This window comes from Dendrobates tinctorius, unplaced genomic scaffold, assembly GCF_039654945.1.
Source record: "Dendrobates tinctorius isolate UK_male_01 unplaced genomic scaffold, ASM3965494v1 ptg000054l, whole genome shotgun sequence".
Classification (NCBI taxonomy): domain Eukaryota; kingdom Metazoa; phylum Chordata; class Amphibia; order Anura; family Dendrobatidae; genus Dendrobates; species Dendrobates tinctorius.
In genome coordinates, this window is record NW_027361722.1 from 15,694,712 (window position 1) to 15,714,336 (window position 19,625).

Genomic DNA, 19,625 nt, shown 5'->3' on the forward strand with positions numbered 1-19,625 from the left:
CAAGTCCTTTGTTTATATCTTACTTGGAGACATATGCAGACCTCAAATTTTGCCGATATTATTGGGAAAGATGCACAAGCCTCACATACGCACTTTATTACGGGGAGAGACGCACAGACTTTACTTGGAGAGACATAAGAACTTCACATCCAGCCTATATTACTGGGAGAGAGATACGAGCCTCGATTCCATCCTATATTACTGGAAAAGACACTCCCACAAGTGAAAAACATGAATCTGGCTGCAAACTGCATATGGAAAGGTCTGAAAATGAATGACAGAATGAAGATGGCATATTACTTAATGAATATATGTAAAAAAGAATTTAAAGATTGCAATTGTATAAAAATAGTAAATCATAATTATTCTTATTTAGATATGATGCCGCTGTAAATATGATGGGCCATAAAATGCAGTTGAGTTATTATTCATACCTATGAAAAATCACAAATGGAGCTACCCACACCGCAAAATATTGAAAGACTTCAATAGTAGGTCTACAAATCGTGAAAGTTTATCTGTACTTGATCCAAAATAGTCTGTTTCTTAGAACATTAGCCTTACTGTATGTTCTAAGCGTCATTACTCACCCTGGCCGGCGTCGCCACTCACTGATTATTGATACATGTAGTTTTTGCTGACAGGGTTAGATTTTTCTTCTTTCCAACTACTCTTTTTTCCTTAAATAGCAAGATTCCACTTAATGGCTGAAGAAAGAGACTGCAGCGTTTAAGCTTTTCCCATTGAATTTACAGACCCTCCTCCTACGCAGGTGAAAACATGGACTCCTCTGTTCCTACCATAATACTACTAATTGCTACAGTAAAATTTCCCTTCTCATGTTAATCTTCTAAACTATTGCAACAATTTGGTCCAAATCTTGGGAGTCCTTCCAACTAATAAACCAAAAATCTTGAAATATCTAGATTAAATCACATGCAGATGAATGAGAAGGGGCATCAGCCGACACAGAAAGTTTCCCAAACTCTAGCCTCTTCCTAAAGATGGTAGAAGAGCCAATAATATAACTGCGTCGCTCCTCTCCGCACCACACCGTGGCCTGTGAGAATCTTGTTGTTCTTTTTACCTCTTTTGATATGATTCTGTACCATTACCTTAAATGCATCGCTCCTCTCCGCACCACACCGTGGCCTGTGAGAATCTTGTTGTTCTTTTTACCTCTTTTGATATGAGTCTATACCATTACCTTAAATGCGTCGCTCCTCTCCGCACCACACCGTGGCCTGTGAGAATCTTGTTGTTCTTTTTACCTCTTTTGATATGATTCTATACCATTACCTTAAATGCGTCGCTCCTCTCCGCACCACACCGTGGCCTGTGAGAATCTTGTTGTTCTTTTTACCACTTTTGGTATGATTCTATACCATTACCTTTAAGGGGTGATCCATCATTAAAAAAGAAAATAAGTAATACTTTGCAACTTCCTTTCTGATGTTTCTGCATATACTAAATACAAGAAAGTGGAATACATACTAATTTAAAGGGAGTAAAAAAATATTTTTACAAGGGTTCAGACTGGTATAAAAAAGAAAAAAGAGAAAAAAAAACCTCGGTATTCACGTTTGTTTCCTTGCAGCTCCAGTTCCAACACATATCTAGTCTTCGCTGGTCTCTGCTTTCTGGTGCAGTTTTGCAATGGTTGGAAGTGCCCGCCCACCTCTGTCTGTGATTGGCTGAATGAGTATTTTCTGTGTATAAAAATAGAACTAGGAAGCAGAGACCAGCCAGGACTATATATATTTTGTAACTGGATCAGTAAGGTGAGTATTGTTTCTTTTTTCTTTTTATAAAAGTATGAGTCATTTTCAAAATATTTTTTATACGTTTATTTCCCACTTACCTTTGTATTTTTTATTATATGCACGCATCTCAGTCCTTCAAACTGTGAATCATGTGCCTAAGGAATAAAAAACAACCCTCGTGGATGCTTATATACAGTCATATGTTAAAGTTTGGGCACCCCTATTAATGTTAACCTTTTTTCTTTATAACAATTTTGGTTTTTGCAACAGCTATTTCAGTTTCATATATCTAATAACTGATGGACTCAGTTATATTTCTGGATTCAAATGAGTTTTATTGTACTAACAGAAAATGTGCAATCTGCATTTAAACAAAATTTGACCGATGCAAAAGTATGGGCACCTCAACATAAAAGTGACATTAATTTTTCGTAGATCCTCCTTTTGCAAAAATAACACCCTCTAGTCGCTTCCTGTAGCTATTAATGAGTTCCTGGATCCTGGATGAAGGTATTTGTGACCATTCCTGTTTACAAAACAATTCCAGTTCAGTTAAGTTTGATGGTCGCCGAGCATGGACAGCCCGCTGCAAATCATCCCACAGATGTTCAATGATATTCAGGTCTGGGGACTGGGATGGCCATTCCAGAACATCGTAATTGTTCCTCTGCATGAATGCCTGAGTAGATTTGGAGCAGTGTTTTGGATCATTGTCTTGCTGAAATATCCATCCCCTGCGTAACTTCAACTTCGTCACTGATTCTTGCACATTATTGCCAAGAATCTGCTGATACTGAGATGAATCCATGCGACCCTCAACTTTAACAAGATTCCCAGTGCCGGCATTGGCCACACAGCCCCAAAGCATGATGGAACCTCCACCAAATTTTACTGTGGGTAGCAAGTGTTTTTCTTGGAATGCTGTGTTTTTTAGCCTCCATACATAACGCCTTTTTGTATGACCAAACAACTCAATCTTTGTTTCATCAGTCCACAGGACCTTCTTCCAAAATGTAACTGGCTTGTCCAAATGTGCTTTTGCAGACCTCAGGCGACTCTGTTTGTGGCGTGCTTGCAGAAACGGCTTCTTTCGCATCACTCTCCCATACAGCTTCTCCTTGTGCAAAGTGCAATGTATTGTTGACCGATGCACAGTGACACCATCTGCAGCAAGATGATGCTGCCGGTCTTTGGAGGTGGTCTGTGGATTGTCCTTGACTGTTCTCACCATTCTTCTTCTCTGCCTTTCTGATATTTTTCTTGGCCTGACACTTCTGGGCTTAACAAGAACTGTACCTGTGTTCTTCCATTTCCTTACTATGTTCCTCACAGTGGAAACTGACAGGTTAAATCTCTGAGACAACTTTTTGTATCCTTCCCCTGAAAAGCTATGTTGAATAATCTTTGTTTTCCGATGATTTGAGAGTTGTTTTGAGGAGCCCATGATGCCACTCTTCATAGGAGAATCAAATAGGAGAACTACTTGCAAGTGGCCACTTTAAATCCCTTTTCTCATGATTTGATACACCTGGCTATGAAGTTCAAAGCTCAATGAGGTTACAAAACCAATTTAGTGCTTCAGGAAGTCAGTAAAAAGTAGTTAGGAGTGTTCAAATCAAGAAAATGATAAGGGTGCCCATACTTTTGCACCGGTCAAATTTTGTTTAAATGCAGATTGCACATTTTCTGTTAGTACAATAAACCTCATTTGAATCCAGAAATATAACTGAGTCCATCAGTTATTAGATATATGAAACTGAAATAGCTGTTGCAAAAACCAAAATTGTTATAAAGAAAAAAGGTTAACATTAATAGGGGTGCCCAAACTTTAACATATGACTGTATAAGTAAAAACTTATCACATATAATAACGTGGTGAAGTAATGTACAGAGCAAGAAGATTCAACACTATAAATGCAATCTATATATATATAAATGAGTGTATGTGTGTGTGTGTATATCAGCCACGCCCACTCCACATAGCCCCACCCAATCACTAAGCATCTTTCATTTCACCAGAGCTGTTTAAAAGAAGCTGAACTGTGATTGGCTGTTATGAGCAACAGTTTTCCCACTCCACAACACCTCAGCAAACACTGACCGGGTGGGAGAAATCTAGCATCCCCGGGAACATAAGCTCCCAGCCATTGTGTGCCCCCAAGACAGCAGCAGAGAGCACATGACAGAAATGAATCCCCCCTCCTCTATTACTGTCATGCTCTAGTGTTACCGGAATAGAAAATCGCATCAAACCGCACAAAGAGCTGCACTGCCAGGTTACATAACAGCACATCTCCAGGAACTCCCTGCTCAACGCCACCCAGCTCAGAACTATGGGATGGAGGATATGTATGACGGGTATATGGGCACAGGACTATGGGATGGAGGATGTGTGATGGGTATATGGGCACAGGACTATGGGATGGAGAATGTGTGATGGGTATATGGGCACAGGACTATGGGATGGAGGATGTGTGATGGGTATGTGGGCACAGGACTATGGGATGGAGAATGTGTGATGGGTATGTGGGCACAGGACTATGGGATGGAGGATGTGTGATGGGTATATGGGCACAGGACTATGAGATGGAGGATGTATGATGGGTATATGGGCACAGGACTGTGGGATGGAGAATGTGTGATGGGTATATGGGCACAGGACTATGGGATGGAGAATGTGTGATGGGTATATGGGCACGGGACTATGGGATGGAGAATGTGTGATGGGTATATGGGCACAGGACTGTGGGATGGAGAATGTGTGATGGGTATATGGGCACAGGACTATGGGATGGAGAATGTGTGATGGGTATATGGGCACAGGACTATGGGATGGAGGATGTGTGATGGGTATATGGGCACTGGACTATGGGATGGAGGATGTGTGATGGGTATATGGGCACAGGACTATGGGATGGAGGATGTGTGATGGGTATATGGGCACTGGACTATGGGATGGAGGATGTGTGATGGGTATATGGGCACAGGACTGTGGGATGGAGAATGTGTGATGGGTATATGGGCACAGGACTATGGGATGGAGGATGTGTGATGGGTATATGGGCACTGGACTATGGGATGGAGGATGTGTGATGGGTATATGGGCACAGGACTGTGGGATGGAGAATGTGTGATGGGTATATGGGCACAGGACTATGGGATGGAGGATGTGTGATGGGTATATGGGCACTGGACTATGAGATGGAGGATGTGTGATGGGTATATGGGCACAGGACTGTGGGATGGAGAATGTGTGATGGGTATATGGGCACAGGACTATGGGATGGAGGATGTGTGATGGGTATATGGGCACAGGACTATGGGATGGAGGATATGTATGATGGGTATATGGGCACTGGACTATGAGATGGAGGATGTGTGATGGGTATATGGGCACGGGACTATGGGATGGAGGATATGTATGATGGGTATATGGGCACAGGACTATGGGATGGAGAATGTGTGATGGGTATATGGGCACGGGACTATGGGATGGAGGATAATCATTATTATTTGTTATAACTAACCACAGTTAGTTACTATGCCCGGGCAATGCCAGGTTCTTCAGCTAGTATATAATAAATTAGATAGAAACAACTAAGGGTAGTTTCACATTTGCGTTTAAGGCTGCAGCGACGGCCTGCGCACGGCCGTCGCTAAGCCCCACCCCTCCTCCGGTAGCTCCGCTTACGGGCGCATGACGCTGCATGCGTCCTGCGTCCCCTATCTTTAGCACTGGGGATGCAGGCCGTGCACAGGTATGCGTTTGGCGGCGCATGGGTCCTTTTGACGCTGCGCCGAACAGCGCCAAATGCAACCTGACGCTTATGGAGATGAGTGGAATATTATTTTTTCTTTTGCTCTTGTATTATTGCTTGTGGTATTTTTGGGCATCACATGTTATGTAACTTGGTGATGAGTCTGTTTACTGCAGCAGTTCAGTTCACCTTGTCACATACTTGTTTATAGGGACGGCGGAACGCACTAAATATAAATAATAGGGAGTGCGTTCACCGCCCGGGGTCCACCGTGCAGTAGGTGTAACAACCACTGCTAAGTAATGGCAGACTCGCTATATGGCGGTATACTGCGCTCGGGTTAAACCTCACCCGAGGTGCGCACACAGGCGCTTTAGTATAAATAAAGCATAAACGCCGAGCCTGTTAGCTTCACAGGTCTCAGCTGGCGTGCACACACGGTGTACGGTCACAGGACACGGCCCAAGGCAGAGATCGGTGTCCGTCTTGACCTACCGTGCGTGCGGCGTCGCTAACGCGGACGCTGGTAATTGCTGCTAACTGCAGCGCGGCGGTAACTTCTGCCGCTGTACGACAGTGCCGTGAGGCATAACACTATCGGACGCTAGTGTAGCGGTGCGGTATGCACTGTGGCAAATGGCTTGCCACTGACTGGCGCTGACTATAACTCTAACTCCCTAACCACATACGTAATATCAGAGGGAAGGGGTTTCATAATGAGTCAGTCACCAGAATCATACATCTGTCACCATTCACATATAGCAAGTATAGTCTATACTAGCGCATGGCCGAGCGGCCATGCGGGCCTTTTATAGCCGTGCGCTTCCGGGACCTTCCAGACCTCTGAGATGGACCAATCAGATCAGGAGAAGGACCTGAGCACGTGACCCCCGATCTCCACTGGGAGATCGTCTCGTGGGCATGCCCAGTAGCACGGCGAGAGGACTTAGCCTCTGGAGTGGTTTGCTGCAAAGCAGGTTGAGCTACCATTGCTGGTCCAGAGGTGGCAGCAACATTCAGACCCAGAGAGCTGGTCAGAGCAGTGCGCCTGGATCGCCGAGATTGCTGTGCAGGTCCCTGAGTGGTCGGAAAGGAATGGGAGACCGCTGGATGTGTGGCTCTGGATTCCTGCTGTGCAGCTGCAGGAATCCGATGCCTAGCACTTGTTTCACAGGATATTTCTTGCTCTGGCATTACAGAAGCCAGGGAAGAGTGGGAAAGTGCATTAAACTGTTTAGCCATGACGAGGGTGCGCTGAGCTCCTGTGCTTGGTTAGAACGGCCTACACACACGTTGAATCAAAGTTGGTTGAATATGTTTATTCGGAGGGTAGCGACTTAACATAAAGCCTGTACTGGGGTGTGTGCTTTCTTAGAGGCCTTGGGTAGTCTGAAATTTCCATAGTTTTTTTTATAGGATCTGTAGAGATCTTAATTTAGGAGATCTGCCGTCTTCTTTTGGGGTTTAGGCTACCCAATAAGGCATGACCAAATAGTTTGACAGCTTTTGTGTCAATCTGACGCCAACCGAAGACCAGAGTACGTTTGGGGGAGGTAGAAGGAGGACAAATCCCCGATCACTTTGCAGCGTGCTGATATTTTTATAAGACATTATTACATTGAGCAGATTCTTGTAAAAGGGGAAAAAAAAATTTTGGAAAGTTTTTAATTTGTACAGGGTAGTAAGTGTTGAGTGGCCACTGAGTAGATGTGTAACGATATAAAAAAGAATTAAAAAAATATCATATGTTTTCTTGTTATCCTTGGATTTAGTTCCTCCACAGGTGGCCCACCTTGAGGTCCTCAAAAATGACCTAGAAGTTCTGTAGCTTTTATGTATGAACACTTTTTAAGCTTTGGTGCTTGTTACCTGATGGAGCTTGTTTGTCAACTCAAAATTGTGACTGTCAAAATTGATCCAGAGGATCAGTCAGAATCTTTCTGACTTAGCCACCATGTGAGGCCTAGAAACTTTCCTCTTGGCTTAATGCGTCAAATGGTAGTAAGAAAACCTCAGCATTATCATTGCTCATGTTCCTTGGACACCCTATACCTAAAAGACTCTGCCTGAGACTGTTTTCCAATTTATTTGAGGCTTCTAAATACTGTATCCACGTTGTGAGAGTGACCATCAAAGTCTAGATGTATCTTACATTTAACAACTTTCGCAGATTCCAGAAGACACTTCTCGAAAAAAGCGTAGGTCTCCATGAAGATGTCTGTAGGAATAGAGAAAGATGAGTGTTTGTAGGGCTAGTCCAGTCTAGGACTTGTTTTTATGAGATTTGTATTAGCTTATAAGCTTTGGGAGTCTGAAATTATCCTGACTATTTTCAGGAGCCTCAGCTATGTTTTTAATTGAAGGAGTTTGTTCTAGGGTCTTTTTTTATTTAAAGAGTCAAACTTCAGAATTTATTTAGGGGAAAATTAGATCTACCGTATAATTGTTCTTAAAGTGACAAATGGGGTCATATGTACTATTTGTAATTCTGTAAGGTAAGGACGTTTCGTTAATCGGGTAAAAATCCATCTCCTTTTTTAAAAATGTCTGTACATATGTCTAGTAAGGCTCGCTATACACATACATGCTGATATTTTTTATAAAATACAATTAAACTTAGCAGCTCCATGTAAGGGGAAGGAGCAGAGTAATTTGGAAGAAAATGTTTTTGGAAAGGTTTTTCATTTGTACAGTGTAGTATTTAAGTACCACGTGGCCACTAAGTGGATATGTACTTACATCAAGCATAATGATAAAATAAATAATTGCAATCGCCTAATTGTTATTTTTGACATCTAGTTCCTCCACAGATGGTCCACATTGAGGTCTTCAAAAATGACCAAGAAGTTCAGCACCTTTTATGTAAATCTGATGCCAACCCAAGAGCAGAATTCATTTGGAAGAGGTTAGTAGAAGGATGACAAAACCCCAATCACATTACACCCTTAACAGTTATCCAACAAAAATGATGGCTTGTGCTGTCCTGATTCCTCCATTCACGGTGTCCTAGGGTCACTGTGAATGACAGCTCTTCCTCCCTAGGGGATCGAGGGCCTGCTCAGTTGTCAGGATTGTGGGTGACAGCCCTACCACCCAATCTGAGGCAGAGGTGTGAGTATTGTGACTGACATCTCAGCCGTCCTATCTGGTTAGGTCTTTGATCTCCTCCAGGTGTCATCTATTCTGGATGATTTAGCACTGTGACAATTGTTAGACCATTGCCAATTGTAGCTTTGCTCAAGTGGTGTGTGTGTTTGCAATGTACTCTGAGTTGTATTCTGATCTCCGTTGCCGACCTTGGATTTACTTTTCTGACCATCCATTTGACTTTCCCCTTTGTCTTGATCTGCTACATTCATGATACTCTGACCTCGGACTGTTACCTGACTAAACTTTTGTCTTTTCGATATGTCTATTGTTGGTCCTCTTGATACTGACCCCAGACCTCTTGACTATCCTGTCTCAAGGTAAGTCTGTGAGTAGTGACTAGCATCACATAAAGTAGTGACTAGCGTCACATTACAATTTGCCCAAATCCCTTATTTTTCCTTTTTCCTACGAGTACGGTACCAATTCACATACTTTGCGATTAGGTGACGAATCTGAGCCAGACGATTGAGGATCTGGCCAGGGAGCACCAGAAATTAGAAGCATCACAGTCTACTGTAGGGTGAGTTTTCTAGCATGATGAGTGCTACACAGAGTCCTCCACTGTCAACAGTAGCTATAACGGCGGTACCTTCTGATGTACAGTTGCTTTTGAAACAGTAGTTGCTCTCCCAGATACATTTTCACGGGAGAAATATCAGTTCAGGGTGTAAATTATTTTTTAGCGTGATCTTCAGAGACTGAGTCACAGAGGGTGGGAATAATCATGTCACTACTGCAAGGAGTTCCTCAGACTTTGGCATTCTCTTTGTCCCTACAAGTCCCAGAACGGTCTTCGGTTAACACTTTTTTTTGTCATGTTAGGGTTTAACTATGACGAACCTGATAGGATCCAGGTTGCGGAGGCAATGCTTATGACTCTGACATGGTCCCGCACCCCTTACTGTACAGAGTTCCACCAATGGTCCAGAGAAGTGCTGTGAATGAGGATTCTCTCAGGTGCCAGTTCCACAGATGCCTCTCAGACACTCTCAAGGACTCTCTAGCTCTCCTTACTGCACCTTGTTCTTTGGAAGAGGCCATGACCCAAGCTATTCGGTTGGATCACAGAATTCAAGAGAGGCGTGATATGCGACAAGAGAGTTCGGGTCACTCCCCCCGAACCTGTCCACTTACTTGAGGTGGAACTGATGGAATTTGGAGCTGCCAGTGCTTGGGTCGTTCAGATGAGACATCGGCGCGATCTCGGACTTTGCTTTTACTGTGGTTGTGCCAGGCATTTTCTATGGGACTGCACAATACGCCCTCAAACAAGCAAGCCAGCGCAAAATACTTAAGGCTGGATGATGGTCGAGAAGGTCAACCTGACTTCCAGGTACCTTTTAAATCCTTTGATAAAGTGCTGTTTAATGTAGAAGTATGTTTCCAGAACTTGTGGTTATCTGATTTTGCTTTCATTGACTGTGGGTCTACAGCCAACTTCATTATTCAGGATTGGTTCTTAAATTAGGATTAGGGGCAGTTAGTTTAGAGAGACCCATTCAATTTGTCACCATTGACAGGACCCTGTTACTTCAGAACTTTGTTCAGCTGGCAACGGTGGAATTCACACTTAGGCTGGAGTCACACTGACGTATTTCTCCTGCGATATTCGCATCGCACCGCACGGACTGGCCGGCACCTCTCCAGAACTGAGCATGACAGCGTGATGGATTACTATGCAGCTGTCAAGCTCAGGTCAGGAGAGCCAACAGCCAGTGCGAGTTTTACATTGCAATTCTCCCACGAGAAATACGGCAGTGTGTCTCTGCCCTTAGAATGAGAACACTTCATTCTGAGTCCATCTTCTGCTATGTTTTGGATAATTTACCTGTTGGGCTGGTATTGGGATTTCCATGGCTGCGCATTCACAATCCTGTTATCGATTGGTGTCAGAAGGATATTCTAAAGTGGTGCCCTGATTGTCTTTGTTCTGTATAAATTTGCTCCGCTAGTCTGGAGGGTCTGCCTGGGTACCTGAAAGATTTCGGAGATGTGCCCCATTGTCCTCATGATTATTCTATAAATCTTATGCCTAATGCCAAAGACCTCATCTCCCGAGATCTTGGTGCCAAGATCTACATCTGTGCATGCGCCGCCCCCAGGTGGCCATTTTCCCGGAGTCCACCGCACGGGACACCATGGAACTGCGGGCCCTTTGGCCTTTCACAAAATGTCGGCAGACCCACCCGCAGCACCGGACATCCCTCATCCCAACCTGCGGCCTGCAGCAAACGGTCCTGATAAGGTTTTTACGCATTATAAGATGCACCCCCATTCCCCCCCCCAAATTTTTTTGGGAAAAAAGTGATTATTATAATCCATAAAATACGGTAAATTAAAGTCATGTCCGTCCTTCTTCCTCGCCTGTAGCTGCTAGGAGTTTTTCTTTGTTAAAGAGAAAGATGACGGCCTCTGTTCCTGCCTCTATTTCTGTGAATTAAACAAAATTTACGGTTAAGAATACTTCCACTCATCTCTGACCTATCTAATCAGTTTACAGGGACTAAATGGTTTCCTAAACTTGATCTTAGAAGAGCTTATAATTTGATACGCATCTGGGAGGGTGGTGAGTGGAAGACAGTTGTTTTTATCATCTGAGGGTTTATATGAAAATCTTGTCATGCCTTTTGGGTTATCCAATGCACCTGCTGGGTTTCAGAGCTTTATGAATGAAATATTTCCTGATATTATTGGAAGGTTTATTGTGGTATACCTACATGATATTTTTTTTTTTTTTTTTCGCCTCATCTGGTTTTGCACTATAAACAAGTCTATTTTGTCTTGCACAAAGCTCAGGGAAAATTCTTTGTTTGTTAATTTGGAGAAATATACTTTTTCTGCTCAAGAAATATCGTTCCTGGGGTTCATTGTGTCTGCTGAAGGGTTTAAGATGGATCCTGGGAAGGTGCAGTTAAAAATTGATTAGGGTCAACCTTCTGACTTTAAAGCATTACAACGTTTCCTTGAAACCTCTTACTGATCTCACACGTAAGGGGACGGATCTTAAAGTTTGTCCACCTGATGCTATTAAAGCCTTTAGTAAACTGAAAGAGTGTCGGCTCCAGTTTTAATCTAACCCGATCTCCAGAAACCATTCATTTGTGGAGGTGGATACTTCAGAGGTCACGTTAGGGGCTGTTTTGTCTCAAGGTCCCAAAACTCTGATCATCTTGAGGCCATGTGCATTTTTATGGAGACTTTTTTGGAGGAAGCTAATCATCAGGTCACTGTTATGACGGTCAAAAAAATGTAGCTTTTATTGAACCTGCTAAACGTTTATCTCTAAGATCGGCCACATGGTCCTTATTTTTTTTCTCTAGATTCAATTTTGCTATCACGTTCAGATCGGGGTCTAAGAATGTTAAGACTGACTCAGCCTTGATTCAGTTCCTCCCCCAGAACCTCCATCCTCCATTCTTCGTCAGGGTATTGTGGTTTCTATGTTATCCTCTGAGTTGGAAGCAGAGATTCGTGAAGTTCAGTCATTGGCTCCTTCCGCTACTCCAGGGTCCAGATTATTTATGCCTGTGTATCTAAGATTATGTTTGTTGCAGGAGTTTCATGATTCCATCTTGAGTGGTCATCCTGTGGTCACAGCTATACAGAAAGCCACTGCTAGACTCTTTTGGTGGTCATCCATGCTTAGTGATATTAAAGATTTTGTATCCGCTTGTGATGTTTGCACACACGCTAATGTCTGTCATACTGAATGCTGAAACACTTTCCAGATTTTTTTTATCAATCATGTGGTGATAGTAATTGGAATCCCTTTGAACATTGTATCGGGTAAGGGGTGCAATTTGTTTGATGTTCTGGAGAGAGTTTCATAAGAAATTGGGGATTGATTTGTCATTTTCCTCTGCTTACCGCCCTGAAACCAACTATCGGACAGAACGAATCAGTTGTGGGAACACATTTTAAGGTGTTTCGATGCTGCGCAGCAGAAGGACTGGTCCTCATTTTTAACTCTTGCCGAGTTCTCCTTTAACAGTCAGGTTAGCTAGTGTACTGGAGCTTCACTTTTTTTTTTGTAATTATGGTTTTAATTCCCATTTTGGTCAATTCTCTACTATGATGTCTGGGTGTCCTGGAGTAGAGGTTTCCATACAGAAACTTGGAGATGTCTGGAGGGAGATTCAAAAGAATATTGGATTTGCTCAGCTTTGTCACAAAGAAGGGCCGATAGGAAATATTCTGAGGGTCCCTTATTCAAAGTACTGTTGGTTATAAGGTTTGGATATCATAAAAAAAATATTGATTTGTAAGTGCCATCAGCGAAGTTGGGTCCTAAGTTTATTGGCTCATATGAGATTTTGGAGGCAGTTAATCCAGTGGCCCTTAAGGCCCCGTTAGACAGGCCCCAGTTTGGTGACGTAGCAGCGATGTCGAAACAACATCATTGCGTGTGACATGTAGCAACGATCAACGATCAGATGGCTGATCGTTAATCGTTGCCTAATGGTCTGGGCCATAATTCTATCGTTGGTCTCCCGCTGGGCAGCACACATCGCTGCGTGTGACAGCGAGAGACCAACGATCAGCGACGCTGGGAGCTGATATCCAGGGTAAACAGCAGGTAGCTAAGAGCCGTGCGTCTGTCTATGTGACAGCTCACCAGCGATCAACTAACTATGTCCCAGCGATCCCATCCACGTCGGATCGTTGGTGGCCTCGCTGGGACATTGAAGCATGTAACGGGGCCCTTAGACCAAAACTCCCTCCGTCTTTTCGCACTGGGAAAGCAAAGATCCAAACTCATGGAACATATTCACAGGGTGTACACCACCAATTGGGTATTAGAAAGTGTGATGTGTGGGGATGTGTGACGGGTATATGGGCACTGGACTATGGGATGGAGGATGTGTGATGGGTATATGGGCACAGGACTATGGGATGGAGGATGTGTGATGGGTATATGGGCACGGGACTATGGGATGGAGGATGTGTATGATGGGTATATGGGCACTGGACTATGGGATGGAGGATATGTATGACGGGTATATGGGCACAGGACTATGGGATGGAGGATATGTATGATGGGTATATGGGCACGAGACTATGAGATGAAGGATGTGTGATGGGTATATGGGCACTCGACTATGGGATGGAGGATATGTATGATGGGTGTATGGCCACGGGCCTATGGGATGGAGGATATGTATGATGCGTATATAGGCATGGGACTATGGGATGGATGATATGTATGATGGGTATATGGGCACGGGACTATGGGATGGAGGATGTGTGATGGGTATATGGGCACTCGACTATGGGATGGAGGATATGTATGACGGGTATATGGGCACGGGACTATGGGATGGAGGATATGTATGATGGGTATATGGGCACGGGACTATGAGATGAAGAATGTGTGATGGGTATATGGGCACGGGACTATGGGATGGAGGATGTGAATGATGGGTATATGGGCACTGGACTATGGGATGGAGGATGTGTGATGGGTATATGGGCACGGGACTATGGGATGGAGGATGTGTATGATGGGTATATGGGCACTCGACTATGGGATGGCGAATATGTATGATGGGTATATGGGCATGGGACTATGGGATGGAGGATGTGTGATGGGTATATGGGCATGGGACTATGGGATGGAGGATGTGTGATGGGTATATGGGCACTGGACTATGGGATGGAGGATATGTATGATGGGTATATGGGCACGGGACTATGGGATGGAGGATGTGTGATGGGTATATGGGCACGGGACTATGGGATGGCGGATGTGTGATGGGTATATGGGCACTCGACTATGGGATGGAGGATATGTATGACGGGTATATGGGCACGGGACTATGGGATGGAGGATATGTATGATGGGTATATGGGCACGGGACTATGAGATGAAGAATGTGTGATGGGTATATGGGCACGGGACTATGGGATGGAGGATGTGAATGATGGGTATATGGGCACTGGACTATGGGATGGAGGATGTGTGATGGGTATATGGGCACGGGACTATGGGATGGAGGATGTGTATGATGGGTATATGGGCACTCGACTATGGGATGGCGAATATGTATGATGGGTATATGGGCATGGGACTATGGGATGGAGGATGTGTGATGGGTATATGGGCATGGGACTATGGGATGGAGGATGTGTGATGGGTATATGGGCACGGGACTATGGGATGGAGGATATGTATGATGGGTGTATGGGCATGGGACTATGGGATGGAGGATGTGTGATGGGTATATGGGCACTGGACTATGGGATGGAGGATATGTATGATGGGTGTATGGGCATGGGACTATGGGATGGAGGATGTGTGATGGGTATATGGGCATGGGACTATGGGATGGAGGATGTGTGATGGGTATATGGGCACGGGACTATGGGATGGAGGATATGTATGATGGGTGTATGGGCATGGGACTATGGGATGGAGGATGTGTGATGGGTATATGGGCACTCGACTATGGGATGGAGGATATGTATGACTGGTATATGGGCACGGGACTATGGGATGGAGGATATGTATGATGGGTGTATGGGCACCGGCCTATGGGATGGAGGATATGTATGACGGGTATATGGGCACGGGACTATGGGATGGAGGATAATTATAATTTGCTATAACTAACCACAGTTAGTTACTATGCCCAGGCAGCGCCGGGCTCTTCAGCTAGTGTGTATGTGTATATATGTATATATATATATTATATATATATATATATATATATATATATATAAGACTCGTCAAATTTAAATAGAATATTCATATATCAATCGATGTGATTTGTTACGTTATAAACACCATCATGATCCACTAATTCCCCAATGGTAGGTCTCAGAAAAATATCATAAATGGTATCACAGCTTATGACCCTAAATACTATGCTGGATTTCAATTTATAAGTGCACTAAAATTAAATTGCTATCATTATAATTTTCCCATTGTAATATATGGGCTAGTGGGTTGCAGCAACAGTATAACACATTGTGGGACATATAGTTTGCAGTTCTAAGTAAAAGCTGTTGATTACATAATTGCCGGTGATCTCCAATTCACTTGTCGGTGTAATCTTAGGAGAACATGGATATTACAGGCCATACTATTGTAGCAGAGCTACAAAAATAAGGACAAAAGTGCCGTGAGCAAGAGCACCGTATGTAGTAATGAATGCCGGCGGTCCCCGATCAGCTATTAAGCTTAGATCGCGGAGACCGCCGTCGGCACTGTGCCTCGGAGCACTATGTCAATTGTGCTAGCACACACTGAAGCGGATTTGCACCGCTCTCGGTGAGAGTGTTTAGTTAGGAACAAGGTGTGCTGCCGTTCCACGCTGATCTCTTTTCATTGCACATGTCTCGTATACAGAGACCTTGGTACGCATGCACTCCCTGTATATCTGTCTCCGCGTCTCGGTCAGAGAGCTAGCGGAGGTGAGGACAGCATGCGATAGCTAGACAATTGGTGCCATACTTTCTGAGACCAATATCATTGAGGATTTGTCCCTGATGGGCGTTTCGCTAGGGGAACCGGCTTTCTCTAAGGGCTTTTTGCATTGCGAATGTGTTCTATAAATCATTGCTAAAGAAGTTTGTCCCTTCGGGTTTGTTCTTCTCATCCCCACCTCCTCCGGTTTCTGTCAATGACAGTTTAGAGTACGAGGTACACAAGAATGTTGATTCACGGAAAGTCCATAATTCCCTACTGTTTCTCATTCACTGGAGGTGATATGGACCAGAGGAGAGATCCTGGGTGTCAGCTTGAGCCGTGTAGGCCGATCATCTGGTCAGGGCCTTCCATCATAGGTTTCCTAGGAATCATGGGGGCTGGTGGCCCCTGTAGAAGAGGGTGTACTGTCATGATTCCACCTTTCATGGTGTCCTAGGGATGTTATGAGTCACAGCTCTACCGCCCAGTCTGAGGCAGAGGTGTGAGTATTGTGATTGACAGCTCATCCGTCCTGTCTGGTTGGGTCTTTGATTTCCTCCAGGTGTCATCTATTCTGGATGTTACAGAGCTATTTAGCACTCTTAACAATTGTCAGACCTTTCCCAATTGTGGCTTTGCTCAAGTGGTGTGTGTGTTTGCTCTCTACTCTGAGTTGTATTGTGATCTCCATTGCTGACCTTGGATTTACTTTTTTGACATCCATTTGACTTACCCCTTTGTCTTGATCTGCTACATTCCTAATTCTCTGACTTCAGACTGGTACCTGACTATGCTTTTGTCTTTTTCTTTTGTCTATTATGAGCTCTCTTGTTACTGACCCCGGACCGGAAAACGCTCAGCTTTAATGCAAAATGAACCATCCATAGTTTGCATAACGCAGACATGTTTGCTTTCAAATCATGAATGATCATCACAGCGGCAGCTTTCTTAAGCAAGTTGTCATAACACATTAGCGGCTATTACATCAGTAGCGCCACATGCCTAACATAGGAGTTTTATTTTTATGATTAACAAACTGGCGCCAGTCCACTTGGACAGAGAAGGAAGGTCCACTATTCCCAGATGCAGCTGGTGAATAACAGGCTCTGTGCTGGTGCCTGTTTAAAAGAGCTAAAGCTGATAAGAAAAGAAATACACCGCGCTATGCTGGGGAATGGAAAAATAATATAACCGAGTGCTCACTTGCTGGTGTGTGAAAAAATCACGTGGTGGTGGATGTATAGCAGTATCCTGAGACTATTCACCTTGTCATAGATGTATATTGCCTTTCATTTGAATGCCAAAACTGCTGAGTAGATAATATAGGGTTAAATGGGGATGAGCCCGTTAGTGTGTTTCAGAGGGAAAAAAAAAAGGCTAGCGTAACGTCACACTGGGGGTAAGACTGTGGCTCAAAGGCAGCACAATACCGACATGTTTCGAGAGATAGCTACTCTCTTCATCAGGATACTGCTATACATCCACCAGCAAGTGAGTACTCAGTTATAATATTTTTTCATTCCCCAGTATAGCGCGGTGTATTTCTTTTCTTATGAGTTTTATTTTTCTTAAATAACTAGTCTCGACCTCTCCCATGAGTGAGTGAAACAATATAAAGATGAATGGAAAGGCATTGTTTACTCGATACCGGTAGAACGAGGGGTGTATGTTTACTAATAGGGTGCGGGGGGTGCAGGCGCTTAATCCTCAGGGTAGGGCAGAATTATAAACCTCACACAGCAGATGTGTTACCGATCATTTTTGCCAGTAATGTGAATGTATCATCAGAAAATTACCTACTTTTTTTTTTTTAGGCATTTGTTGGAAATATTTTTTTAGATCACAATTTGTAATAATGAGCAAAAGAAATCTAGAGTCTGCGTCCTTTAAGACACTTCCATTGAGGAAGGTCTAGAAGACGACTTCTTCAGGCAGATGTCTGAAATAGTGGTGACATTAGTAGCCCGTGTCATAGTTCATGGACATTGAGTCGCTCTAAGGAAGCTACTGGGTTACTATGGATCTTGATGGACATGGGGAACTAAAAATGCCACCGCTTCTTAATTCCGATGCTTGGATACAGTACATGGTGGAGGCAACAACCTGATCCTTTGCCCTTAATAAGGGAAAGTCTTAATCCTTGAAGATCGAAACAACTTAATGCCAAAGAAACAAGTGAATATTGGGCTGTACATGCGAGACGAGCATGTGTTTCATGGCTGTACCTCAAGCATGGCACTGGGTTATCATGGGAAGGTTGGAGCTCAGTCTTAGACTATATATTGGGTATGCCTTGATACGCTCTGTTGAAACCCATGATTCAGTCATAAGGGGCACTTCCAGTTCCATTTACATTTGAAAACGGACTAGGCATAGCTGGACTCGGTTCTGAGACAGAAGCAAGGTCAGGAACTAAATTTTTGTCCATAAATGACTGGCATTCATTTAAAGGGTTGTTCTAAAAAATAGAAAAAAGCAAGTTATCCACCATCCATGGGGAAATGAAAACCTTACTGATCACTGGGGTCCATTGGGACCCTCTGCAATGCCCAGATTAGGGCTTTACAACCCAAAGCGCTAAGCTCTGCAGGCCTTTGCTGAATGGATACCAAGGTTCATATGCTTGATGTCTTCTTCATTCATTGTCTATTGGACTGCTGCACATAACAGCCAGACTGGGAAAGGATGAGATTAGGAATTATATCAATATATCAAAATGTACAATAGCAGACAGTCAGGAGCCAGGAAAGGTTTTGCACCTTGATCACTAAATAGTGAATAAGAGGCCTAGTGAGGTTATCCAGGGCCGCCAGTAGCATCCGGATATGAGCATGAACAAGGATCTCAAAACTCAAGATAAAAAGCGGACGGCACTGCTGTTACCGTGTAACTTCAAATGATGTGCGGCACACAGAAGCCCAGCAGCTGGGAATCTCGGGTGCCAGACCTGGAAACAGTCAATGGGTCCCGTTGAAGCGCTCGAGCAGTTCGAAACGGCCGTTGTCAGCCTTTCTTGCACTCCTTATGTCACTCCCCCGACTTGACATGTTCATTATATGTCAATAAATCAGTGAAACTTTAATCTCGATGAGTGCGACCTTTTCTCTTTGCATGGATTCCCAGGATGAACAAGGATCTGTTACCCGTTGCACCGCCGCAGCAGAGCCTGAGCACAAAAGGAACAGATGCAGCGAGGACCTGGGGGACGAGTCCATAATTTCCTTTATCGGAAAGTTTCATAGATAAAATTTCCATTGCAGTGATGAGTGACTCCCAGGTAATATATGGACGGTAGGGAAGAGCAGGTCCTTTACCTATAAGGATGCATTCACACATCAATATGAATGTGTTGCCCAGTTTTTTTTATCGGACAGTACGCCGACCCACTGAGTAGGTCCTTACTTTGATACTCAACATAGGATCACAATAGGACACGTTCAGAGTTTCACCACAAGATGTGTGAATACGCCCTAAGAGTAATTTGCAATTCTCAGACATCCGGTAATTATTCCGTGCAGTTTTTTTTTAAAACCTAATTTGATAAGG

The 19,625-nt window shown here is 43.8% G+C and overlaps 1 protein-coding gene across 7 annotated transcripts in view; it reads left to right on the forward strand.

Moving 5' to 3' along the window:
• LOC141091515 (nectin-1-like) overlaps window positions 1–19,625 on the forward strand; it is a 154,438-nt gene that overhangs the window by 98,263 nt on the left and 36,550 nt on the right. For all 7 annotated transcript variants that reach the window (XR_012232531.1, XM_073577145.1, XM_073577143.1 and 4 more), the window contains one exon: window positions 8,321–8,426. Coding sequence is in view for 6 of the 7 variants with exons in the window: in XM_073577145.1 (XP_073433246.1) it covers window positions 8,321–8,426 (106 nt within the window). In the remaining variant the exon portion in view is untranslated. The remainder of the gene's footprint in view (window positions 1–8,320; window positions 8,427–19,625) is intronic.